This window comes from Oncorhynchus kisutch, linkage group LG24 (assembly GCF_002021735.2).
Source record: "Oncorhynchus kisutch isolate 150728-3 linkage group LG24, Okis_V2, whole genome shotgun sequence".
Taxonomy (NCBI): domain Eukaryota; kingdom Metazoa; phylum Chordata; class Actinopteri; order Salmoniformes; family Salmonidae; genus Oncorhynchus; species Oncorhynchus kisutch.
Genome location: NC_034197.2, coordinates 6,431,817 through 6,458,318, shown reverse-complemented (window position 1 = coordinate 6,458,318; position 26,502 = coordinate 6,431,817). Strand labels below are relative to the sequence as shown.

The window sequence follows — 26,502 nt, the reverse complement described above, 5'->3', positions numbered from 1 at the left end:
TGCTGTTTAATCATTAAGAAAAATGTTCAATTTGTCACATCCCTACCCTGGGCACATGCCCTGTGTGCCTGGTCGGTATTCAGCCATGATTACCAGAAGTTTAGATCGCTGGCTAGACTAATTTACCAATCTTAATTGTTAGCTGTCATGGCTAATTGAGTGACTGACATAACAAGAGAATGTCTGCTGATGCACAGCCACATTTTTAAATTGCACCTTGTGTATTATACTATTCTAACTCTCAACAGTAAGCGGAGACCCCACTGAGTTCTTAAAACAGATATTTGTAAAAAAGTATTATACCTTTTTGGTCGGGGGCCAGGGGCCCTAAGCGACCATCATATTAGTGTCATCGTGCAATGGAATTAACACAGTGAACATGCGTACAAAATGTTAAATTGGACAACAGATCCCCTTCTCATCATTTAATTTTGAGAACCTCGATTCAATTCCGTTAACTAGGCTTACACCTCCCCCCAGTGGTGATAGTGACCTACACCATTGCAATGCAGCCCTGTAGGTGGACACGTTGCGAAACATGCACGCGGAAACTTGCGTGCCCACGTCTCCGGGATCCAGGGCAGGCTGTCGATCTCCAACATGGCGGCGTTAGGTGAGGATTATGTTAGCTAAATTCTGCATGGGCCGGGTGTGGCAAGCATGGAGATATGCATTGAGTAGCATCGACTAAACATTTTAGAAAGGGATGGACTCACCTTTTGAAATACATACTTTCTCCGGGTGTTTCAGAATTGCGTGCTCTGTGTCAGGGCTGTATCACGATCGACGCTGCAGGGTGGGAGTGGGCATGGGACGGAGGGACCGAGTAAACATCGCACTTACAGTTTTTTTCCCCTCCAGGAAGAGGATCTGGTCATAGACCACAGGAATGACCATGCGTCTTCATAGATATTATTTGTTTGAGACTACGATAGTTGCTACTGTGCCGACAGTGCGTTATCTGCTGGGTTTTGGAGGTAGTTAGTTACCTGTAGACGCTTGACATCTACACTATATATAACGAAGTATGCGGACACACCTTCAAATTAGTGGATTCGGCTATTTTAGCCACACCCGTTGCTGACAGGTGTATAACATCGCGCTCACAGCCATGCATTCTCCATAGACATTGGTAGTAGAATGGTCTTACTGGAGAGCTCAGTGACTTCAAACATAGCACTGTCATAGAATGCCACCTTGCCAAAAAAGTCAGTTTGTCAAATGTCTGCCCTGCTAGAGCTGCTCCGTCAACTGTAAGTGTAGTTATGGTGAAGGGGAAACATCTAGGAGCAACAATGTCTCAACTGCAAAGTGGTAGGCCACAGAAGCTCACAGAACGGGACCGCCGAGTGCTGATGCACGTAGTGCAATTTTTTTTGTCTGTCCTTCGTTGCAACACTCACATCCAAATTTCAAACTGTCTCTGGAAGCAGCGTCAGAACAAGAACTGTTCATCGGGAGCTTCATGAAATGGGTTTCCATGGCCAAAATTACCATGCGTAATGCCAAGCATCGGCTGGAGTGGCGTAAAGCTCGCCGCCATAGGACTCTGGAGCAGTGGAAACGCGTTCTCTGGAGTGATAAATCATGCTGCACCATCTGGAAGAACACTACCTGCCCGAATGCATAGTGTCAACTGTAAAGTTTGGTGGAGGAGGAGTAATGGTCTGGTGCTGTTTTTCATGGTTCGGGTTAGGCCCCTTAGTTCCAGTGACGTTAAATATTAACGCTACAGCATACAATGACATTCTAGACGATTCTGTGCTTCCAACTTTGTGGCAACAGTTTGGGGAAGGCCCTTTCCTGTTTCAGTATGCCCCTGTGCACAAAGCGAGGTCCATACAGAAATTGTTTGTTGAGATTGATATAACCATATGGCCGGCTTGGAATGACCCTTAAAAATCAGGGAAATGTTAGTCTTGCAGGCTTATAATTTTTCCTTCACTGACTCCCTACTAAGGGACCGTCATCAGTGCAACATCCCCAAACACTTTTGCCTGATTCACACTATAGGCACAAAAGCAAGCCGGCTTGGTTACGCAGCCACCGTTGTTGCTGGAATCATATTGGAAAGGACAGTGTGACTGTGAAAATAAAATATCCAAGCCAGCACAGTAAGGTTTTGGTTCGGCCCTTTGGTATGAATCAGGCAATTGAACCAGGAGGAGTGTGCATATATGATGCATTAGGTCTATGTTGGTCTGTTAGGCTATGAAGCAGGCACTCTGATAGCAGTAATACAATTTTCCCATCACAGTCAGTCTTGTCAGAGGCTTGTCAGAGAGCTGTTTGACCATGATGGTAAATGTTTCCCTCTACTCACAGCAGCTAAGAAGAAGGGGAATAAGAAGGTGAAGACCCTATCTCTGACTGACTTCCTTGCTGATGACAAGGGGGGCAATGCTCCCACAAGTTACGCTCCCACCAAACCCGCTAGCAGCTGGGCAGACGAGACCGATGACCTGGAAACAGAGGGTGAGATACTTCAGAAAAATAAACAATCGCCATACATATTTTCTCCTATTTAGGCCTATATGTTGAGTGTTTATTCAACCAGGATAATGTTGGCTACTGTAATTCGTTTAGGCCCAATCCTGTTTTGTGATATTCACCTCTGGTGTCAGTGCACCTAGGTTTGGTATTCATAGTCAACGTGTCAACAGCTGTTGACACATCTTATTGTTAGGATCCGTACATACAGTACCTAGCAGGGTGACCTTAAAGAGGCAATTTGCAGTTCAAACAACAACAAAAGGGACACCCTGCCACTGTTTTGTTAAATAGCTACGGGATGGGGCTGGATAAATGTAACCACTCTTAAATTCATAGACTGCTATGGATGCAAGGACTCATCATCCATGAGATCAAAATTATAGATCAAATCAAATTTTATGTCACATGCGCTGAATACAACAGTGAAATGATTACTTACAAGCCCTTAACTAACAATGCAGTTTTAAGAAAAAAAAGTGTTAATTGAAAAATAGCAGCAGTTAAACAACAATAGCGAGGCTATATTCAGGGGGTATCAGTACAGAGTCAATGAGCAGGGACACCGTTTAATTGAGGTAATATGTACACTACCGTTCAAAAGTTTGGGGTCTCTTATAAATGTCTTTGTTTTCCATGAAAACATACATGAAATTAGTTGCAAAAGGATAGGAAATATAGTCAAGACGATGACAAGGTCATAAATAATGATTTTTAATTTAAATAATAATTGTGTCCTTCAAACTTTGCTTTCGTCAAAGAATCCTCCATTTACAGCAATTACAGCCTTGCAGACCTTTGGCATTCTACAGTGTCTTGCGAAAATATTCACCCCCCCTTGGCATTTTCCTATTTTGTTGCCTTTACATTCTGGAATTAAAATGGATTGGGGGGTTTGTATCATTTGATTTACACAACATGCCTACCACTTTGAAGATGCTGCAAGTCCTTTGGGGTATGTCTCTATAAGCTTGGCACATCTAGCCACTGGGATTTTTGCCCATTCTTCAAGGCAAAATTGTTCCAGCTCCTTCAAGTTGGACAGGTTCCGCTGGTGTACAGCAATCTTTAAATCATACCACAGATTCTCAATTGGATTGAGGTCTGGGCTTTGACTAGGCCATTCCAAGGCATTTAAATGTTTCTCCTTAAACCACAAGTGTTGTTTTAGCACTATGCTTAGGGTCATTGTCCTGCTGGAAGGTGAACCTCCGGTCCTAGTCTCAAATCTCTGGAAGACTGAAACAGGTTTCCCTCAATAATTTCCCTGTATTTAGCGCCATCCATCATTCCTTCAATTCTGACCAGTTTCCCAGTCCCTGCCGATGAAAAACATCCCCACAACATGATGCTGCCACCACGATGCTTCACTGTGGGGATGGTATTCTCGGGTTGATGAGAGGTGTTGGGTTTGCACCAGACATAGCATTTTCCTTGATGGCCAAAACGTGACATTTTTGTCTCATCTGACCAGAGTACCTTCTGCCATATGTTTGGGGAGTCTCCCACATGCCTTTAGGCGAACACCAAACATGTTTGCTTATTTTTTTCTTTAAGCAATGGCTTTTTTCTAGCCACTCTCCCGTAAAGCTCAGCTCTGTGGCGTGTACGGCGTAAAGTGGTCCTATGGACAGATACTCCAATCTCTGCTGTGGAGCTTTGCAGCTCCTTCAGGGTTATCTTTGGTCTCTTTGTTGCCTCTGATTAATGCCCTCCTTGCCTGGTCTATGAGTTTTGGTGGGCGGCCCTCTCTTGGCAGGTTTGTTGTGGTGCCTTATTCTTTCCATTTTTTTTATAATGGATTTAGTGGTCCTCCGTGGGATGTTCACAGGTTTGGATAATTTTTTAGAAACCAACCCTTGTCTGTACTTATCCACAACTTTGTGCCTGACCTGTTTGGAGAGCTCCTTGGTCTTCATGGTGCCACTTTCTTGGTGTTGCAGACTCTGGGGCCTTTCAGAACAGGTGTGTGTATAAATACTGAGATCATGTGACAGATCATGTGACACTTAGATTGCACACAGGTGGACTTTATTTAACTAATTATGTGACTTCTGAAGGTAATTGGTTGCACCAGATCTTATTTAGGGGCTTCATATCAGAGGGTGAGTACATATGCACGCACCACTTTTCCATTTAAAAAAATAAATTTAACAAATTGAAACATTATTTTTTAAATTTCACTTCACCAATTTGGTCTATTTTGTGTTTGTCTATTACATGATATCCAAATAAAAATCCATTTAAGTTACAGGTTGTAATGCAACAAAATAGGAAAAATGCCAAGGGCGATGAGTACTTTTGCAAGGCACTGTAGTTGTCAATTTGTTGAGGTAATCTGAAGTTTTCTGTTTTTGATGGATTGACTTGATGGGCACTTCTTACGATCAAGCTGCTCCCACAACAGCTCAATAGGGTTGAGATCCGGTGACTGTGCTGGCCACTACATTATAGACAGAATACCAGCTGACTGCTTCTTCCCTAAATAGTTATTGCATAGTTTGGAGCTGTGCTTTGGGTCATTGTCCTGTTGTAGGATGAAATTGGCTCCAATTAAGTGCCGTCCACATGGTATGGCATTGCGTTGCAAAATCGAGTGATAGCCTTCCTTTTTCAAGTTCCCTTTTACCCTGTACGAATATCCCACTTTACCAACACCAAAGCATTTCAGACCATCACATTGCCTCCACCATGCTTGACAGATGGCTAGCTTTGAGTCTAGACAGTGTTTACAATGGAGTAAAATAAACTTATATTTGGGGTTCTGGTCGGGTATGATAGTTGAACTAAGCTCATGAGGCATTTATACATGAATTCTTAATTAAGAATCAATGGGTATATATGTGGACACCCCTTCAAATTAGTGGATTTGGCTATTTCAGCCACACCTGTTGCTGACCGGTGTATAAAATCTAGCACACCGCCATGCAATTGCCATAGACAAACATTGACAGTAGAATGGCCCGTACTGAAGAGCTCAGTGACTTTTAACGTGGCACCGTCATAGGATTCTACCTTTCCAACAGTCAGTTTGTAAAAATTATGCCCTGCTAGAGCTGTCCTGGTCAACTGTAAGTGCTGTTTTTGTGAAGTGGAAGTGTATAGGAGCCTCGTCTAGGAATCAAAATCAAATCAAATTTATTTATATAGCCCTTCGTACATCAGCTGATATCTCAAAGTGCTGTACAGAAACCCAGCCTAAAACCCCAAACAGCAAGCAATGCAGGTGTAGAAGCACGGTGGCTAGGAAAAACTCCCTAGAAAGGCCAAAACCTAGGAAGAAACCTAGAGAGGAACCAGGCTATGTGGGGTGGCCAGTCCTCTTCTGGCTGTGCCGGGTGGAGATTATAACAGAACATGGCCAAGATGTTCAAATGTTCATAAATGACCAGCATGGTCGAATAATAATAAGGCAGAACAGTTGAAACTGGAGCAGCAGCACAGTCCGGTGGAAGTTGAAACTGGAGCAGCAGCATGGCCAGGTGGACTGGGGACAGCAAGGAGTCATCATGTCAGGTAGTCCTGGGGCATGGTCCTAGGGCTCAGGTCAGTTGAAACTGGAACAGCAGCATGGCCAGGTGGACTGGGGACAGCAAGGAGTCATCATGTCAGGTAGTCCTGGGGCATGGTCCTAGGGCTCAGGTCCTCCGAGAGAGAGAAAGAAAGAGAGAAGAAGAGAATTAGAGAACGCACACTTAGATTCACACAGGACACCGAATAGGACAGGAGAAGTACTCCAGATATAACAAACTGACCCCAGCCCCCCGACACATAAACTACTGCAGCATAAATACTGGAGGCTGAGACAGGAGGGGTCAGGAGACACTGTGGCCCCATCCGAGGACACCCCCGGACAGGGCCAAACGGGAAGGATATAACCCCACCCACTTTGCCAAAGCACAGCCCCCACACCACTAGAGGGATATCTTCAACCACCAACTTACCATCCTGAGACAAGGCTAGGAGCTGCCACACAAGCTCACAGAACTAGAATGCCGATTGCTGAAGTGCATAGCACGTACAAATCATCTGTCCTCGGTTGCAACACTCACTACCGAGTTCCAAACTGCCTCTGGAAGCAACGCCAGCACAGAACTGTTCTTCAGGAGCTTCATGAAATGGGTTTCCATGGCCTAGAAGCCGCACAATGCCAAGTGTCTGCTTGAGTGGTGTAAAGCTCACCGCCATGGCAGCCAATCATTCTGTCCATTTGTATGTCTGATTCTTGAGATCAGAGTTTTAAGAGTTTTTATGTATTAATGACCCTGATCCTGTTTAGAAGCAAACCCTTTTGATGTGAAGGTGGATGCTGTATATAACTATTTTTAGTTCTGTCTTTTTGACGAAATGTACTTTTTGAGAAGGCTTTTTTTCTGCCTCGGGCCGCTCGTAAACTGTAGCCTACACCTTTTTGGAGTTGGAGCCTGCCGAGTCAGGAGCGTCTGTCTGCACGCTAGGCCTGCTATACGAGCACAGGTGCGCACTGAAGGCTAGGATAGGAGAAGTGGTTGCCAGATTGGAAAATCTGATGCACTTTGGGAAAATCTACGTCGTTCTGCACAACGTCTACTGGTTGTTGCACACCTGTGCTGAAAGAGCTATAAAAATCTGGCATTATGTATCTGTTACTGTACTTGCTCTTTACTTAATGACATCCTGGATTAAATAGGATGAATGATCAATGGGTGAGTGACTAGACCATCATGTCAATACCACCAGGTTCTCTCTCTGCTATTGCATTTGTACACGTTTTTTTTTAGAATGGATTGGATGAGTAAAGGAGGACGGGTTGCAATTTATGTGAAATCCAAGTTTAACACTTGAAATTCTGTCGATTACCAAACCCAAACATTTGGAATTTCTTTGGGTTAAAGTGAACGTTTACAAGGACTCCCACATCTCTGTACTCGGCTGCTACAGACTGCCCTCGGCTTCGGGAGATGCAAGTAACTCTCTTTCTGATGTCCTACACAAGCTAAATGACTCTGAATTCATTCTTTTAGGAGGTTTGAACTTTTGAACAGGGACATGATTACATCTGTATCGGACTCTTTTAAAGAACTGTGTGACTCTCTGAATCTCGGTCAATTAATCAATGCGCCTACAAGACCGAGTCCCAGAGCACCTAACAAATTAACGCTATTGGACATTCTTCTAACGAATACCCCTCACAAATACACATCGACTGGGATATTCTGTAATGATGTCAGTGATCACCGTGCAATTGCTAGTGTTAGAAACACAAAAATGACCAAAGCTAAACCCTGTTATATTTTACAAGACATTTTAGACAGTTTGATGAGCAAGCGTTCTTACATGATCTGTACCATAATATTGACAGAGGGATAAGCACACCCCTGTGAAGACATTTAGAATCAGTGCATTTCAGATAACTTAGCATAATTAATTAGAAAGAGAAATGTATCTTGGGCTCAAGCTAGACATACATATGCTCCTGTTGACTGGGCCTCCTAAGAAATAAATGCACAGGATTGATCAGGAAGTCCAAATCAGATTTCTATCTAAATGCTGTCACAGAGAACCTAAACAACCCTACCAAGGTCTGGAAGCTAATCAAATCAGTGTTAGGTTCTAATGTCTCCTCTGGCCTACCTGACCATTTAATTATGGATTCTAATGAAGTGAAGAATAAAGCCAAGTGTAGGGTTTTTTAACAAGCACTTCATATCTGCTGGTTCTGTTTTTGATAATGGTGGGGCACAGGCCTCTAATGTAAGCTCTGTTACAGTAAACTATGATATAGGCCCTCGTGAACCATTTTAACTTTGAGCCTGTTTCTTATGCTGAGGTCTATAAAGCATTAAAGGCAATAGAGACTAAAAGGTCTGCAGGTCCAAACCACCTGGATCCCTACCTCTTAAAGATAGCAGCTGTGGTTCACATGTTCAACTTGAGTCTCTTGACTAATTCCATACCCAGCATTTGTAAATCAGTTTATGTCTACCCCTTGCTAAAGGGTGGAGATCCCTCAGATGCTAATATATATCGTCCTATTTCCAAACTCCCTATCTTGGCCAAAGTCTATGAATCCCTTGTGAAACTTTTTTGTTGTTGTTTTTTTTTGCATTTTAATTGAAAATAACATACCGAGCAGGGTTCAGTCTGGCTTTAGATCGGGACACAGACTACAGCGGCAGCTATAGCAGTGAAAATTACATCATAAATGCACTTGATAAAAAGCAACATTGTGCTGCTCTGTTTTTGATTTATCAAAGGCATTTGATTCAGTTGACCATGAATTGTTGGTAGCTAGACTCAGTAACAGTGGTCTCAGTGAAGAGACAGAACTCAATGTGTATATACTGACAATCAAAAGTCTAGCTTTCTTGCCATTAATAGAGGTGTGCCTCAGGGTTTTGCATTAGCTCCTGTGTTCTCAATTGTATTAATGATTTTGGGAAATGGGATGCAACCAATCTATATGCAGATGATACAGTCATATATTAATTTGCTGCTTCTCTGGTTCAGAGCTCCAGGCTGCTTTTCAGTCACTGCAGGCCACCCTTTATGGTCTCAAGTTGGTCTTGAATGTACAAAAAACTAAATTCATGACCTTTACCAGAGCTCATACTCAGCCAGAGAAGGTTAGTAATAGTCACATCTGGTGGCTTATCCATTGAAAAAGTGTCATCCTACACATACCTAGGTATATAGTTGGATGACAAGTTGTCCTTTAAAGTTCATATGAATGATCTTTGTAATAAGGCCTGCTTCCCACTTATGGCTAGAAAGAACCTTGTTCATGCCACTTTTCTCTCTAATTGAGTATGGTGACTTGTTTTAAATGCATGTAGCCTCCTCCATTTTACAGAGACTGGACTCTGTTTATCATGCATCCTTGTGCTTTATTACAAATGCCAAGTCACTCATCCACCATTGCACCTTGTACCAAATGATAGGTTGGACTTCACTTTATATGTGCAGGAAGCTACATTTGTATGTGTTCATCTACAAAGCCCTTTTTTGTAAACTCCCACTTTACCTCTATTCTGGTCTCCTTCACCACCAGCAGATACCATACCCGGTCTGCTAGGTGGGTGCTACTTAAAGTCCCCAGGATATATACAGTATTAGGCGAGACTGCCTTCTAGTCTTGAGCAGACTATGGAATAGTCTACAATCCATGCTTCATCTAGATATGTTAGTACCCCTGAATTAATTTAAAATATTGATGGGAGATTCTGTTACAGAGGAGTGTAAAAATGCTTTTTTTAGGCTGGATCATGTTTTAATTGTATGTATTGATTGTTGCTGCTGCCTTAGCCAAGTCTCCCTTGAAAAAGAGTCTCTGGGTCTCAATGGGCTTTTCCTGGTTAAATAAAGGTAGAAGAGCAGTGCTAACAGGTTCTCTGGAGTTATGAATTACGCTTCACCATCTGGTAGTTCAAATGACGAATCTGGATTTGGCTGATGCCAGGAGTACACTACCTGCCCGAATGCGTAGTGCCAACTGTAAAGTTTGGTGGAGGAGGAATATTTGTCTGGGACTTTTTTTCATGGTTCGGCCTAGGCCCCTTAGTTCCAGTGAAAGGAAATCTTGACTTTACAACATACAATGACGTTGTAGACGATTCTGTGCTTCCAACTTTGTGGCAACAGTTTGGGGGAAGGCCTTTTCCTGTTTCAGCATGACAATGCCCCCCGTGCACAAAGCGAGGTCTATACAGAAATTGTTTGTCGAGATTGGTGTGGAAGAAGTTGCCTGGCCTGCACACCGCCCTTACCTCAACTCCATCGAAAACCTTTGGGATGAATTGAAATGCCGAATGCGAGCCAGGCCTAATCGCCCAACATCGGTGCCCGACCTCACTAATGCGCTTGTGGCTGAATGGAAGAAAGTCCCCGCAGCAATGTTCCAACATCTAGTGGAAAGCCTTCCCAGTAGAGTGGAGGCTGTTATAGCAACAAAGGGGGGACCCAACTCTATATTAATGCCCATGATTTTGGAATGCGAGTATGTCCACATACTTAAAATTCCAAAAATAGATTGACCCTTTAACCGCCAATCTCTCTCAATTCTCTCCCGTCTCCTTCGTCCAGTGTCCACCTCCTGGCATACAGAGGAGGATATGTACAGGGCCCCGGCCATCGACCGCTCCATCCTGCCCACAGCACCCCGTTCAGCCCGGGAGCCAAATGTTGACCGCTCCCGTATCCCACGTGGTCCCCCTTACACCGCCTTCCTGGGCAACTTGCCCTACGACGTCACTGAGGACTCAATCAAGGACTTCTTCAGGGGTGTGGGGGTAAGTGCACTACGAATGTAAAAACATGAAACCGTATGTAAAATGTATACACGCGTGACTGTAATTCGCTTTGGACAAAATAATCTGCTAAATGGCAGATTGTTTTATATTATTATATTATAATGCCCTCAAATTCAAGTCTGGACCTCGAAAACAGTTCCACTGCTCTTTTTCATTATTTCCCTAGAGTCAGGGACTGATTTAGACCAGGGACACCAGGTGGTAATTAATGATCAGGTAGAACAGAAAACCAACAGTAGTCTGGACCTCTTAGGGTAAGATTTGAATACCCCTTTTATAAAGTATTTGTCAAGTTGCTGCTAGTATTTGTTCATCCAAACCCAGACATATCTCTTTCTCTCCCTGTGTAGATCAGTGCCGTGCGTCTTCCTAGAGAGCCCAGTAACCCAGAGAGGCTGAAGGGTTTTGGCTATGCTGAGTTTGATGATGTGGAATCCCTCCTGAGTGCCTTGAGTCTAAATGAAGAGGTGAGTCAATTTTACAAAGTCAGCTACAAGGGAAAGAGTCAGTGAAAACACCATTCTCACCATTCATAGGTTTAGCCACTAGATGGCATCCATTTGTTTTTTAAAGGCCCAGTGCTTTCAAAAAAACAGATTTTTTTCTGTGTTTTATATATATTTCCACACTGAGGTTGGAATAATATTGTGAAAATTCTGATAATGCCTTTCTACTGTAAGAGCTGTTTGAAAAGACTGCCTGTAATGACAGCCTGTTTTGGTGGGATGGAGTTTTGTCCTGCCTGGTGATGCCACCAAGTTGTAAATGAGTTAATAGGCCAATAAGAGAGTTCAAGACCTCTGCCAATAACAGCAAGTTTTTAATTTCCCCCTCCCCCCTAGACCATTCCCAGACAGTCCTAGCAAAATTCTTGCTTGAGAAATTGCTCTTTGCAATCTTAAAAAATAACTGATATTGGCCCAAGATGGAAGGAATGTTGAAACATAATTAACTAAATTACAGTTAACGAAAATGAATGCTTAATCCATTATAAACGAATGTATAGAATTGATTATACAAGTGACAAGTTCTACAGCACAACGGCAAAGTCATGTCTTAAGTGTAAAACTAACCTTTTTATGCCTGTAAAGTACATGTTGGATAAAACATTTCACTACAGGCCTGATGGAAACAGAACATTTGTTGATAAACTTTACAAATGTCGATAAAGTATGCTAGACAAGGAGGCATCTTTTCCTGTCTGTACAATGTATTATGCGAGAAATGTCGGTGGATAGCTTTTATGGGCAAATATTGATCTATATATACTGAACAAAAATATAAATGCAACATTTTCAATGATTTTACTGCGTTACAGTTTGTATAAGGAAGGCCCTAATTAGGCCCTAATCTATGGATTTCACAATTTGGCAGGGGCACAGGCATTTGGGACCCAGGCCCACCCACTGGGGAGCCAGGCTCAGCCAATCCGAGTTTTTCCTCACAAAAGGTCTTTATTACAGACAGAAACACTCCACTTATCCAGCGTGCCATTGAAAGTGAGCAATTTCCCACTGAAGTCGGTTACGATGCCAAACTGCAGTCAAGTCAAGACCCTGGTGAGGGCAACGTGCACGCAGATGAGCTTCACTGAGATTTATTCTGACAGTTTGTGCAGAAATTATTGGATTGTGCAAATCCACAGTTTCATCGGCTGTCCGGGTGGCTAGTCTCAGACAATCCCGCAGGTGAAGAAGCCGGATGTGGAAGTCCTGGGCTGGCGTGGTTACATGTGATCGGCAGTTGTGAGGCCAGTTGGACGTATTGCTAGCTCTGAAGGACGCTCCTGCAGTCAGCATGCCAATTACATGCGCCCTCAGCTTGAGACATCTGTGGCATTGTGTTGTATGACACAACTGCACATTTGAGACTGGCCTTTTATTGTTCCCAGCACCTGTGTAATGATCATGCTGTTTAATCAGCTTCTTGATATGCCACACCTGTCAGGGGGATGGATTATCTGGGAAAGAATAAATGCTCACTAACAGGGATGCAAACAAATTTGTGCACAAAATTTGAGAGAAATGTGTTTTTTCTGCTCATGAAACATGGGACCTAGTAGACATAGTAGAGTTGTAGTCACGCAATGACATGTTGTGTGGTACTCCCACTACGATTCATCAGGAAAGCATGGAGTTTTTGCCTACAGATGAATACATTTGTGATGAACTTCACAGGGTGGTGAAAGTGCAAGGTGATGAGCTTGATGCACCATTCCAATAAGTATCGAGGGTCTTCTTCCAGTGACAGGATGACCGATGCTTGACTGCTGTTTGACTTCAAAAAAAGATTCTCGCTCTTATCCATAATTATCTCATCATTTAGACTAGACTACCTGCACAGCCTAACTACACTACGTCTGTTGTTTGCTAGAGCGCACGTGCCAAGACCAAAGCAGGCCTTTGCTATTTAACTCAGCAGTTTTTGTGACAAACTATCGGTAGAGTGGAAAATGCGATGTACCGTATAAAAATCAGTGTGTCCATGAAAATGTAAACGAAAAAGTCATTTTTGTGTGCTCTACATCATCACGCACAGATGTTTTTAATACGCAACCAGTCCGTTTGGGGTGCCAGATGGGTTGGATGATACTTTTCTCATCAATCATCTTGAAAAAACGTATACTTAACTGGAAAATCAACCAATCTTCCATCGTTAACACAATGAAAATGTCAAATGCTTTATTATCTCAATTTTGAAAGTATGCGGGAGATGGAGAGAAACGAAACAGTGCAGTTTGAGGCCATGTGTCAGAGTGATGTGGGCGCAAAGATGGGGGTGTGAGCATTGGGGGTGGGGGGGGGTCTGGGCAGGTGTGACGCTATCGTTTGTATGTGTACGTTTTGTCATGTAGGAAATAAATATATATACTTTTTTTATGCTCTTTGCTAAGCTATTTTTGTTTTCAATTAAAATAAAACAATCACAGTAAGGTACTTACCCAGAAAGGATTTGATATTGAGATAAAACAGCTGCATTATTGGACCTTTAATGTTTACTCTTTCTCTATGCAGAACTTGGGAAATAGAAGAATCCGTGTGGACATTGCAGACCAGTCTAATGACAAAGGTGTGTATATCTTACCATACACATTTTTGCAGCTGTGCATTCTACATACACTATCGCAGTTCAGATGAACTTGATTAAGCAATCAGAAGAGTTTTGTCTCCACTCGTCTGTCTCTCTCTTAGGGAGGGATAATCACTCCATGGGTGGCCGGGACAGGGACCGGGGGGGAGACTTTGGCCCAGACAAGACAGACTGTGATGACTGGAGGGCACCTCGGCCCAGTGGAGGAGAGAGTGACGACGGGCCGCCTCGGAGAGACGACGCCTTTGGAGACCGTGAGTACAGTACAGGTCAGAAACCTCATGTCCTCTATGTGGGGTAGATTGACCCCCTAATAAACCCCCCTGCCCCCTCTCTGTCTGCCGTTTGCTGCAGGATCACGGGACCGCTACGAGTCAGACAGGCCCAGAGGAGATGATCGCTACGGAGGGGGCCAGGACAGGTTCAGGGATCGCTATGATGACCGGGATCGCAGAGATGACAGAGGAGGTCAGTTGGAATGCCTGGTCTTACACCTATACACATTCAGCATTTTAGTGAGAAGGCTTACTAATATAGTATTTCTGCCGCTTCCCTCAGGTGGTTTTGGTGGTGGTGGTCGCAGGGCATTTGGCACTGGTTACAGGCGCGATGAGGGAGGACAGGATAGCTACCGGCAGGATAGCTACCGGTCGGATAGCTACCGACGGGATGACTACCGGGTTAGTGGGGATCGTTATGGTGACCGTGGTAGTGATCGATACGAGAGACGGGAGGAAAGCCGGGATGACAGAGGTGAGAAAGTTTATTAAAATACATTATCTCATTCTTCATGTGCACCGGCCCAATGAAACCTGTACTGTACCAGGGTGTACTTTTTGGCCATTCTTAGGTGCTGTCGAGAGGCCCAAGTTGATCCTGAAGCCCCGTAGCGTACCCAAAGAGATGGAGCAGAGCAACACCCCGTTTGCCCCCTCAGGCAGGGCTGCCTCCATCTTCGGCGGGGCTAAGCCAGTGGACACGGCCGCCAAGGAGAGAGAGGTCGAGGAGAGGCTGAAGAGGGAACAGGAGAAACTGCAGCGACAGCTAGAGGACAGGATCCCAGACCGCAAGCCCAGAGAGAGGTATGTTACGAAGGGCAGAAGAGCATAGGCTAAAATGAGGAAATGGAGTAAGGAATAAACTTCATGTATAGGATGTTACCCTTGACTCATTGATCCTGGTCATCCCTCAGGCACCCCAGCTGGCGCAGTGAGGACCAACCTGCAGAACGCTCTCGGACGGGCAGCGAGTCTTCCCAACCAGGCAGCCAGTCTGGCAGAGGTGAGAATTTGACTGGCTATGATCGGTAATGCAGTCAGCCGTTATATCAGTACTGTAGTCGCTGAGATGTCTTTGGAGGGTAATGTTGTGATTTCAGCTGACTTCTTTGGGAGGGTTGGTCTAAAATAATAGAATACACATTTCCTTTTGGACGTTGGACAATAAAGTCCTATTTTCTTCTTCCTGTCCCATTTGCCAGCCTCCAAGCGCAGGGAGAGCGAGCGCTCGGTGGACAGTGGTCGTGAAGAGGAGCCCTCCTCCCCTGTGACCCTGCCCCCTCCCAGGCTGGACGGGCAGCCCCTGAAGGTAGTGTTTGCCCCGCCCCCCAAGGAGAACGCCTGGGCCAAGAGGACCATGCCCGTTGGGGGCTCCAGTGAGGGCTCGGCTGGGCAACCTGTCGCCCCCAGCAGTGAGACAGCCCCACAGCTCACCAGGTTAGAGGTCATCCCATAGATTGATTCTATGAGTCACCCCACCCTACAATCCACATGCCCCTAACACCTACAGTGGTTCCTCAATTAAAAGTTTTGAGATTATGCCGCAGGACATTGAGGTAATTTCTGGATTTGTATGTTACCCTGCATCACTGCTTCATATGCTCCAGACCAGGCAGTGTTAGAGCGCTGATTATGCTTTTGGGTACATTGTAAAATGTTGGTCCCATGGCACTAATGTGTCTCTACCTGAGTGAATGCTGTCAATGAATGGGCAATATGACCAAATAAATTCTTCAGAGTTCAAGTAACAGACACATCTCAACATCAACTGATCAGAGGAGACTGTGTGAATCAGGCCTTCATGGTTGAATTGCTGCAAAGAAATCACTACTAAAGTACACCAATAAGAAGAAGAGACTCTCTTTGGCCAAGAACTACGAGCAATGGACATTAGACCGGTAGAAATCTGGGGTACAAATTTAAGATTTTTGTTTCCAACCTCTGTGTCTTTGTGAGACGCAGAGTAGGTGAACAGATGATCTCCGCATGTCTGGTTCCGTCCATGAAGCATGGAGGAGGAGGTGTGATGGTGTATTAGTGCTTTGCTGGTGACACTGTATGTGATTTATTTAGAATTCAAGGCACACTTAACCAGCATGGCTACCACAGCATTCTGCAACGATACGCCATCCCATCTTGTTTGCGCTTAGTGGGACTATCATTTGTTTTTCAACAGGACAATGACCCAAAACACACCTCCAGGCTGTGTAAGGGCTATTTGACCAAGAAGGAGAGTGATGTCGTGCTGCATCAAATGACCTGCCCTCCACAATCACCCGACCTCAACCCAATTGAGATGGTTTGGGATGAGTTGGACCACAGAGTGAAGGAAAAGCAACCAACAATTGCACAACATATGTTGGAACTCCTTCAAGACTGTTGGAAAAGCATTCCTTATGAAGCTGGTAAAAAAGGAAGAACAACCCTTGAATGAGTAGTTGTGTCCAAACTTTTGACTGGTACTGTATATTGAAGTAGCAATTGAGAGAGAGCCCTTTGGAGATTAGGGGGAAATTATCAGACCAAATGTGAGGACACTTCACCTGACACAAGACTAAAGTTATAAATGTATCAATATCACAGACCAACACCCAACAAATATATACATTTATTATAACCCACATAATAATCAAATCAACCTTATAATTGGCAATGATTTATATATTTCCAAAAGAAAGACTCGTATCCATATACAATATTTGTTCATCAACATCTTTGTTTTCATTAATAAAATGATGATAGGCTCAGATGTTTGTTTCAGCTACATTTTAGTTACACCCCCCCCCCAGCTCCACGACCACGGGTAAAACCTTGCTGAGATGATTCATGTATTTGTTGCGTTGTTGTATCGTCAGTTTCTCAAGCCAATACGTCTTGATGCCCTTCACCAGTTCATCTTTGCTTGTAGAGGCTTGACAGAGTTTACAGATAGTTTTCAGTTGATGCCAATCAAGTTTTGATCAGGAGACCTACATTAACATATTTTTTAGATATACTGTAGGCCTACCATAGGCGAGGTGAGTCTCACTAGTGTTGAGTAATTGTGCTGTGAAAAAGTGTTTTAGGTCTACTTACTCTGCTGGCGTCTTGACCCAGATTATTATACAACAAATACAATAATCATTCACAAACAAATGATAATCAATCCCATATAGTCTGTTCTAACAAAAAAGGTTTTAAAGTCTTTAGTACAGTCAAGATTAAAAACAGTTTAATTGAATTCCTGAATTCAGTTGCTTTAGCCGACCATGTTGCGGTTGATTTATTGTTTAATTATTCAAGGCTCCTTTCTCTTCTCTTTGCTGGTTCTTTTAAGAACTTGATGGTATAGCAATAGCCTAATAAACTTTACATTAACTTGAATCATCTCTCTTCATTTTACCCACAAGAAAAATCACGAATAGTCTAGTATAGTCCCATGTTAGCTCAGCTGGTAGAGCATAGCGCTTGCAACGCCAGGATTTTGAGGGTTTGATTCCCATGAGGGACAAGTATGAAGAAAAAAAAGTATGAAAACGTATGCAATCACTACTAGAAGTCATGTCTGGGGCATCGGGTAGCCTAGTGGTTAGAGCATTGGACTAGTAACCGAAAGGTTGCTAAATCAAATCCCCGAGCTGACAAGGTAAAAATCTGTCATTCTGCCAACTGTTCCTAGGCCATCATTGTAAATAAGAATTTGTTCTTAACTGACTTGGTGAAATAAGGTAAAAACAATAAATAAACAAAAAAAATGAATATATTGTTTTTAATTTTATTATTGCCAGTATAATTTAGCCACTTTGACATGCATCATCCAAACAGCGGCTGAAGGGAAAATGCGATCTAATGCCAAAGTCTCGGCGACTTCTTGCCAATGTTCAAACGCTCTCCATACTACATCGGCCTGATGTATCATGTATACATCATGTATACATCGGGCAGATGTACCAGTCAAAAGTTTGGACACACCTACTCATTCTAGTTTTTTTTTTAAATCTTTACTATTTTTACTATTTTTTACATTGTAGATTAAGACATAACACATATAGAATCATGTAGTAACCAAAAAGTGTTAAACAAATCTAAATATATTTTAGATTCTTCAAAGTAGCCACCATTTGCTTTGACAGCTCTTGGCATTCTCTCAACCAGCTTCACCTGGAATACTTTTCCAAAAGTATTGGATTTCCCACATATGCTGAGCAATTGTTGGCCGCTTTTCCTTCACTCTGCGGTCCAACCCATCCCAAATCATCTCAATTGGGCTGAGGTCGGGTGATTGTGGAGGCCAGGTCATCTGATGCAGCACTCCATCACTCTCCTTGGTCAAATAGCCCTTACACAGCCTGGAGGTGTGTTTGGTCATTGTCCTGTTGAAAAACAAATGATAGTCCCAGTAAGCTCAAACCAGAAGAGATGGTGTATTGCTGCAGAATGATGTGGTAGCCATGCTGGTTAAAGTGTGCCTTGAATTCTAAAATAAATCACTGACAGTGTCACCAGCAAAGCACCATCACAACACCACCTCTATGCTTCACGGAGGGAACCACACACACGTAGATCATCCATTCACCTAACACTGCCTGTTCACCCCGCTATCATCCAGAAGGTGAAGATAGTACAGGTGCTTCCAAGCTGGGACCAAGAGACTGAAAAACAGCTTCTATCTCAAGGCCATCAGATTGTTAAATCAAATGTTTTTGTCACATGCGCCGAATACAACCGGTGTAGACCTTACAGTGAAATGCTTACTTACAAGCCCTTAACCAACAATGCAGTTTTAAGAAAATACCTTTAAAAAAATAATAATAAGTAAGAGATAAGAAAAAATTATAATTAAAGAGCAGCAGTAACAGCCATCACTAGGTAGCTTCCACCCAGTTACATAACTGCACCTATGTATGAGGCTGCTGCCTCATACATAGACTTTAAATCACTGGCCACTTTTAATAATGGAACACTAGTCACTTTAATAATGTTTACATATTTTTGCTTTACTCATTTCATATGTATATACCATATTCTATTCTACTGTATTTTAGTCTATACCACTCTGACATTGCTCATCCTAATATTTATATATTCCGTAATTCCGTTCTTTTACTTTTAGGTTGTGTGTACTGTTGTGAATTGTTAGATATTACTGCACTATTGAAACAAGTCCAAATCAATGTAATATACCCAATCACGAAGAAATCCATTAATATTTGGTTTAGGAAGGTCATAAAAAAAACATGATACTGAGACTATTTATTTTAAAAGAACAGAATAGCGTGTTTTAAGATGTGTTTCTCTGTGCTATAGTATGGTTGCTTCATGTCAACAAAACTAATTTACTTGCTATGCTTTTTAAGGTGGGTGTATAGCAATCACAACCTCTGGCCTGCACGGACCTCTAGGATTATTTGAGAAAGTAAGCAAGCACCAATGAGCTTCATGAAGACACACTCAAAGATGCCCTCTGGTGGTTTCAACAAGCATTAACGGCAACAAAGTCTGACAGTGAAATACTATGACTCATGCACTGTAACATGCTGTACCATACCGCAGCATTCTGCAAGCTGTGCTGCAGTATGATCCAACTTTTAAATGAGGACCCACTGTATGAACAGGGATGCCCTACCCTGTTTGATATTCTAGCAATGCACCTAACTGAGGAGAGTTTAATCAACCATGTTTCAGCAGTACATTTCTCCATGGACATATTCCATTGACATGTGTATTTTTTTTCAGCTCCTCAAGCTTAGCTGATGAGGCAAATAAAAAAGGTAAAGATTGGTTGCTGACACTGAATTTACTGCTATATTGAGATTTTAGCAATGTTCAGACTTTTCAATTAAACTCATACTTTTTCCGCAATTCTGTTCAGAGGTCGAGCTCAGCGAATAAGTACAGTATGCAGCCTTGCTATAATGGACGCAGACCCACATGACAATATGGAGGACAATGCAGACAGACGTGGAATGAAAGAAGTGAAGATGTTTGATGCCAAAAGAGTGAGATCTCTGCTCTGCACCACAACCTGGCTGGAGCAGCACTACAGCTCCCTTCCTGCTAACCTGCTTCAATAGAAACCCACCCCACAGTGCTGACTGGCTGCACCATCAGGACTGTACCTAAACATAGAGAAATAATGACTGGTTTTAAGTAAAAGAGACTGGAGGTTGAAGTTTTAATCATTATAACAATTTTGAAAGGTGGGGTTGAGAAAACATGTATTGCTACGGGCGTCGTCGCCACCCACCACCAGTCTAAATGCTGGACTATGTAAGCTGTCTGAGCTCTGTAAGCCTGGTTATGCTAATGATGGAGCGCCTGTGTCCAAGAGGGACAGACAAGAGTTTTAATAAAAGAAAACAGACAGTCTCCTTATTTTAGGGGGCTTTGCTGACATACCTTAACTTCTTTTTGACTATGAGGGAAGCAATGTTTGTGTTCCTCTGATCATCATGTATAGCAGTCATTAGCTGCTTCTTTCCAGGGTCTTTCCCAATACACCGTCAATGGCTTCCTGCTTCCTTCACAGAAAGGAACCGCTTCCTTGTCTCATCCGGACCTGCCTGGAGGTCAATGCCAAGGCAACCATGTCATGGAAAATCATATGAGCTGTGTGATAAATGTTTTGGAGGCATGCTCTTCACTCACTCTTATCCATGTGCCAAGTGTTGACTGGCATTTAATGCAGAGGATGTTTGTATGTAACCCCACTATCACATGTAACTGAAGGAGATCTCATTAAATGTTTCTGGATGTTTCTGTTTCTCTATCTGTTCCATGCATGACTGTAGAACCAGACTCTTACGGTTCTTTAAGCCATGGGAATGTCAAGTCACCCGTAACTCACTATGGGGAGAGCTTGATATAAGGATTTTTTTTATATAGATATACCCCAAGGGTAATGGTACGCCACTGCTAAATTATGCCGTTTTGATTGTCGAATCGTAACCCCTCATTTCCCACCTTAAAACAATATTCACCCAGATTTCGGTTTCTAGGTGTGTTTTTGTCACATTTTAGGTTCACTTCAAACAGATGAAAGTTTGATATTTATCTTGTAATATCCTGTCTATACAAACCACCTCTTTCTTCACATCCCTGACCTGTGTGACCCTCAGGTTGTGACCTCTAACTTTGTGTGACAGGACTCATTAAGCACAGCATATTTTGGGTGGGTTCTCTGCTTCGGAACGCTGATAGTAACAGGCATTTCTGTGTAATTCTGAGAGGGGGAGAGAGAGCAGGGAACAAGACTCAGTGTGTCTGAGGAGTATACTGTAGCCTGAAGCTGGTCCAGCTGCATGTGCTCCGAGTCACTGTTAAACTCTTGACATTTTCCCAGCATCTTTTCCTGCTTGTCTCCCATATGGTCTATTCCTGGATACCAAGGCAGGCGCCTCCGCCCCCAGGGGAAGTCTAGATGTCCTATCCTGGGAGGGAGAGACAAAGCCCCTGGCTGTGTTCAGTCAAGGTTAAGGGGGGCCAGTAATGGGAACACTGCCTCAGATCTGAATTCAAGGTTGAATTAAAGGAATTTTACAAGGTAATACCCTCACCACAGCTTTGAGGAGTCACAGTTGAACTTTCTTCCCAAAAAAGCAGCTTTTATTGGTCACTTTTGAATGTGAATCTATTAAATTTCCTACCTAACTGCCTATTATTTGTCATTCTCATACATTGTTATAAAAATGTTTTTTAAACTACTATTAATAGTATCCTCAATATCATGAAGATGGTTCCTATTTGGCACATTTCCATCACATCGCTTGTTCTGTACCTGTTTCCTCCTCTGTTTTCCATAACTACAACCTTTTGCCACTACTACGTTTCATATCTGGCCTTTGTATCGGGTCAAATAATATATTTTTTTAAATGTCTCAAGTTACCTACTGACAATTCCCAATCCTAACATGAGGATTGATTGATATTTGGTCCTTTACTTCCTGGCTTGCTAACTCCTAGACACAATAGGGATAGTTCACCCAAATGACCTATTGCTTTCCTTACCCTGTAAGCAGTCCATGCTTTGGTTGTTTTACTTTTTAGGATTTTGTGGCACAAATCCAACATAAGTCAGTGGTACCTTTTGGTATATTAGCATTTTTGCACTTCATTTCCAAATCATCTACTGTATATGTAACGTCAATGACACAATCCATTTTTAGATACTTTAGGATGATTTGGACATGTACATTTTGTACTGTCATTTTGTAATTTGGGTGAACTATCCCTTTAAATATAGCCAGCATTCACTTAGCCTTTTTTCCAGGAGCAACCTCCCTAAAGGGAAGAAGTTTGTAAGTCCCACATATTGTACTTGAATATACAGCACTTCATTTTGGTTACTTTCCCTTTTTGTCTTGTGGTCTGTGATTTGGACCATGTTTTGTTCTGTCCTGTTTATGGATTATGCCCACACTTGGCACAAATCTGTCCTTGGTCAAACGGTATTTTTCTTTTAGGTTTACCATATGCAGACAACTATGTTCTATTTGAGTTCATGCTAATGTGTGTTTGGATGTAGAAAGACAAAGTGGTAGGCTAAAGGAGGGTGCCCCTTAACACTGATAATCATTTGAAAAATACTAGTTTTGAGAATGTGGCTCATTCATTTACATCGTTGAAACAATTCACAAAGACAAACGGTGTAAAATATAGTGTTTATTAATATATCATATATGTACATTGTAGTATAATACATCTTTATTACAGAAATCTGTGATGTTGATTTGCAACATTTGAAATTTGAAAAGGAGCATAAAAGTAGACATAAGGAAACAAATTGACATGAATTTATTGTACAAATTTTGCAATGGCCTTCTCAATCTCCAGCCTCAAACTCCATTGAAAATCTATGGTTGGAATTGAAGAGGGGTGTCAATTTTGACACCTATCTTTTTTAGATTGTTTATTATTACCTGTAAATAAATACAAATATTGAGCAATTGTATAAAATAATAGAATTGCCCCCTTTTTTTGCATACAATATACTATAGCTCAGTATTTGTATTATGTATCTCATATAGTCTTTTTTGCTCATCTTTATGAAGTGTGACAATTCTGGTCATGACTATTTTTCTCACTCTCCTCGCACTTTCTCAGGGTTTCTCTCATCTCATATTTGGTCTCTATGATCTGTCTGTCGTCTCTGTCATATTTTTTCAATGTATAGAAACCCATGGTGAGTGTTTTTTTAGTATGGTTATATGTCACTGTGTCTGGTATGCTTTGATAACTAGTACTGTCTGGAAGCCCAACTACAGATCCTCAGTTTCATCCAAACCCGCTCCCTGTGATCAGTCTACTTCACACAGGACCTAAGTAAGTTGATTAAAAGGAGTAAATTGTACTGTGGTTAAAGCAGGAGGGGTTCAGTTGTAAACACACAAACGGGGATCTGGAAACAGACACAACTGGAGGGGTGGAAAGAGAGGGTTAGGGAAAGAGAGTTGGGGGTCAATACCTGCAAGGGCCGTCTGGAGGGAGCAACACATTTACAACAACAAGACATAGCCTGGCCTGCTGTTTTCAGTCTACCGAGGTAGGAGGGGAAAGAGAAAGAGAGGAAAAGGGGGTTGGAGTAAGGGAGTGAGAGACTGGGTTTGGAGGCACATCAAGAATTTGCCTTTTAAGGGGTACGGTCTCCAAGTCCTGCGAGTTCACATGCAGCAGCCAAAACACTGAACAGGATAAACAAAGAACACCGAAAAAACAAAGCAAGAATAATACTAATGTTATTCTCACTCTAGTATAAAGGGCCTATTTTGGGAGCAGAAGCAAAGTGTGAGAATGGGTAAGAGTAAGTGAACTTTGTCTACTCTAAGGTCTAGACAAAATGATAGAGGTTTAGAGTAGATGGATGGCCATAGCAGCACTTCTGACCACTTCAACTCTGCTGGAAATATTTGGAATTGATGTTGCAAGTTCCACGTTTGTAAGTAGCATAGGGAGAGGAGACTGCCTCCACGCTAAGAGGTCTGTGTCTTTTAGAGCATCTAAACTGCAACTATTGTGGTTTTGTTGCTTTGTGAACCCATTTCTAGACAATACATGCAATGTCTGGCAAAATGACTGTATATGTGTGAGCAGGAAACAGAGACGGTTTCAGAGCGAGAGAGTGAGAGAGAAACAGAGCGGTATTGTATATGCGTATGAGAGAAGAGAGTTACTTAGAGGGAAAGAGAGAGGGTAACCATTTGTGCCTGGGAGAGAGGGAACGAAGGAGAGAGACCATATATGTACTGTATGTCTATATGTGAGTATTTGAAATGGGGGGATGCATATGTCTGTGTGAGACAGAAGGAGAGAAGGGAGAGAACGTATATCCTCTGGCCCTTGGCGAGTGTGCGTGAGGCTGAATGGGAGCCAGGAAAAGGGGAAGGGCCTCGTGTCCGCTGACAAAAACAGCTGCCTGAGAGTACGCAGGAAAACAGTGTCTGGTAGAGTATAGGGAGCAGGGGACAGGGAAAGAGAGGACAGGAGAGAAAGAGAGCACCAGGGCCCACATCTCTATATGGGTTGCGCCCTGAGTGCGGAGCCTTGCTGTGGGGAGGAAGTGGAGCCTGTGCCCTTAGTGAGAGGGTCACTGAAGCGCCGAGGTCCAGAGAGATCCAACAGCGTCAAGATGAAGCTGACCAAGGTGAGTGTCTGGGTGGGCTTGTTTAGGGGTCACAGCTGGTCCAATACAAAATAACTGTATTTTAGGAAACCTTGCACATCATGCATGATATACTCATACATTTGAGTGCATGTGTTTGGTCTGTGTATATTAGCGTGCTTGTTTCTTTGAGTTGTGTCTGGTGTCTGTGCCCATGTTTGGGTGCAGGGTTTGAATTACTCGGGGCTATAGAGGGATGGCTACCCCCATAAAAAATCATGGCCCCCTCATCAGAATGGAAATTGTCAAAGAAAGAGACGTCGGGCACCCCCAAGAGTCTGTGTATAATTGGAACCCTGTTTGGGTACATGAGTGTTATTGTAAAGTCTCCATGGTTACAGCACATGCTGTGGAGCGTGGGAATGCTTAGCCCCCGGGACGACGTCAGTCTATTGCATCCAACTGACCCGTCAGTATGGGTGTGGTCAAAAGGGATCATCCTCTTTTCATGCTCTCAAGCTATTCATTTAAATTATTATTTACCTATCACAGAGCTGATGTACAGTATTGGTGGCCTATGTGGAATTTATTTAATTTTGACTGGTTTGGCTGCAGCTGTGAATGTCAAAAATGCTCCATGAACAGATAAGTACGGAAGAGATATCATTGACTTCTTAATAAATACACTTCACAACAGTGTCCTTCTGGCCGATGCCTGTTTTCCTGTTGCTAGAATGGCAATGCTTTTTATTGGGTGCCAAAGGCAAGGTGGTGGTTATACTGGTGATTGTTTTTAAGCCTCACAGGTTATGTGCTATGAGTCATGATGCGTCACAGCTTTGTTATACTGCTGGCTACAGTACATCCTATGAGTGGGCTGGCTGTGTTATCTTAGAGAAGCTCCATTAATGGCTTATAGTATTCAATTACTTGGCAACCAAAAGAAAAACACAATTTGCTGTAGCCGAATGCACAACAGGGATCAAAGCCAGAGGTGTAATTTCTGCGATTGAATCTATCGTGATATGATACTCACTCTTTCAAAGCCTATCTTGATCACCAGAGAACATTGTGATATTGGCTTATGATCCCCTCACCCTAAGCCAGAGCTGGGCAGCTCTCCATCTCTTGAATGTGAAGATAGAGTACAACAACACTGTAGTGACTTGATTGGAATAGATGACTAGATATTCCTCTTGTTCCACCTGTTACAGCTGTAACACACAACGGTTCTGCAGGCTCAGATTACTCATCCCTTCAAAAGTCAAAAGAAAATGGTTTGAATTCCTTAAAGAACCAACGACGCTTTAAACTGGCACTGCCTTACAGCGACCATATTCCACAGGCATTTTCTACACACCCAACACAGAAAAGAGCATTGGAGGATAAAGGGTAAAAATAGCCTCTACGATCCATAATGCTCACTCAGACACAGACACAAATACACACCGTTCCACTGGCACACATAACCACAAACTCACTCACATGGAAACTCACTCACTTCCTGTTATCGTGGTCAAACTTTAGTCAAACCCCAGGGAAGCTTTGACTAGACATGACTCCTCTGGTTTAGAACAAAACTGTTACCAGTACTTGAGGAATGTTTGTGTGTATGGGGCAGCGTATGAGATGAAAGTAGAGAAATGGGAAAAGGAAATGTCTTTCCTTTCTCCAAAACCTGCCACCCCAATAAATCCCAGACCCACCCATTTAAATAACAGAACCTCTGAAGATAATATTGTATGCAAAAGAGTGTTTTGAAAGAGTAGGAAATGTTTTG

The 26,502-nt window shown here is 42.8% G+C and overlaps 2 protein-coding genes across 7 annotated transcripts in view; both read left to right on the top strand.

The window, feature by feature from the left end:
* Nucleotides 1–483: 483 nt before the first annotated feature.
* On the top strand, nucleotides 484–20,882 carry eif4ba (eukaryotic translation initiation factor 4Ba). 3 transcript variants are annotated; one of them, XM_020459268.2, is made up of 14 exons: nucleotides 484–613; nucleotides 2,326–2,475; nucleotides 10,552–10,757; nucleotides 11,129–11,245; nucleotides 13,793–13,847; nucleotides 13,970–14,122; nucleotides 14,223–14,336; nucleotides 14,427–14,621; nucleotides 14,719–14,950; nucleotides 15,061–15,149; nucleotides 15,349–15,583; nucleotides 19,483–19,541; nucleotides 19,862–19,896; nucleotides 19,998–20,882. In XM_020459268.2, the coding sequence occupies exons 1-12, from the start codon at nucleotides 601–603 to the stop codon at nucleotides 19,535–19,537; spliced, it is 1,614 nt and encodes a 537-aa protein (XP_020314857.1). In that variant the 5' UTR covers nucleotides 484–600; the 3' UTR covers nucleotides 19,538–19,541; nucleotides 19,862–19,896; nucleotides 19,998–20,882. The 3 variants fall into 3 exon arrangements, with proteins under 3 accessions (XP_020314857.1, XP_020314855.1, XP_020314858.1); XM_020459266.2 differs by lacking the exon at nucleotides 19,483–19,541; XM_020459269.2 differs by lacking the exon at nucleotides 19,483–19,541 and having other exon boundaries at nucleotides 490–613; nucleotides 2,329–2,475.
* A 2,892-nt stretch (nucleotides 20,883–23,774) lies between these two features.
* tns2a (tensin 2a) overlaps nucleotides 23,775–26,502 on the top strand; it is a 53,166-nt gene continuing 50,438 nt past the window's right edge. For 2 of the 4 annotated variants that reach the window (XM_031804132.1, XM_020459087.2), the window contains exon 1: nucleotides 23,775–24,764. In XM_031804132.1, coding sequence (XP_031659992.1) covers nucleotides 24,639–24,764 — 126 coding nt within the window. In that variant the 5' untranslated portion in view covers nucleotides 23,775–24,638. Of the gene's footprint in view, nucleotides 24,765–25,271; nucleotides 25,372–26,502 lie in introns of those variants that run through there. The other 2 variants (XM_020459086.2, XM_031804133.1) reach the window with 2 other exon arrangements.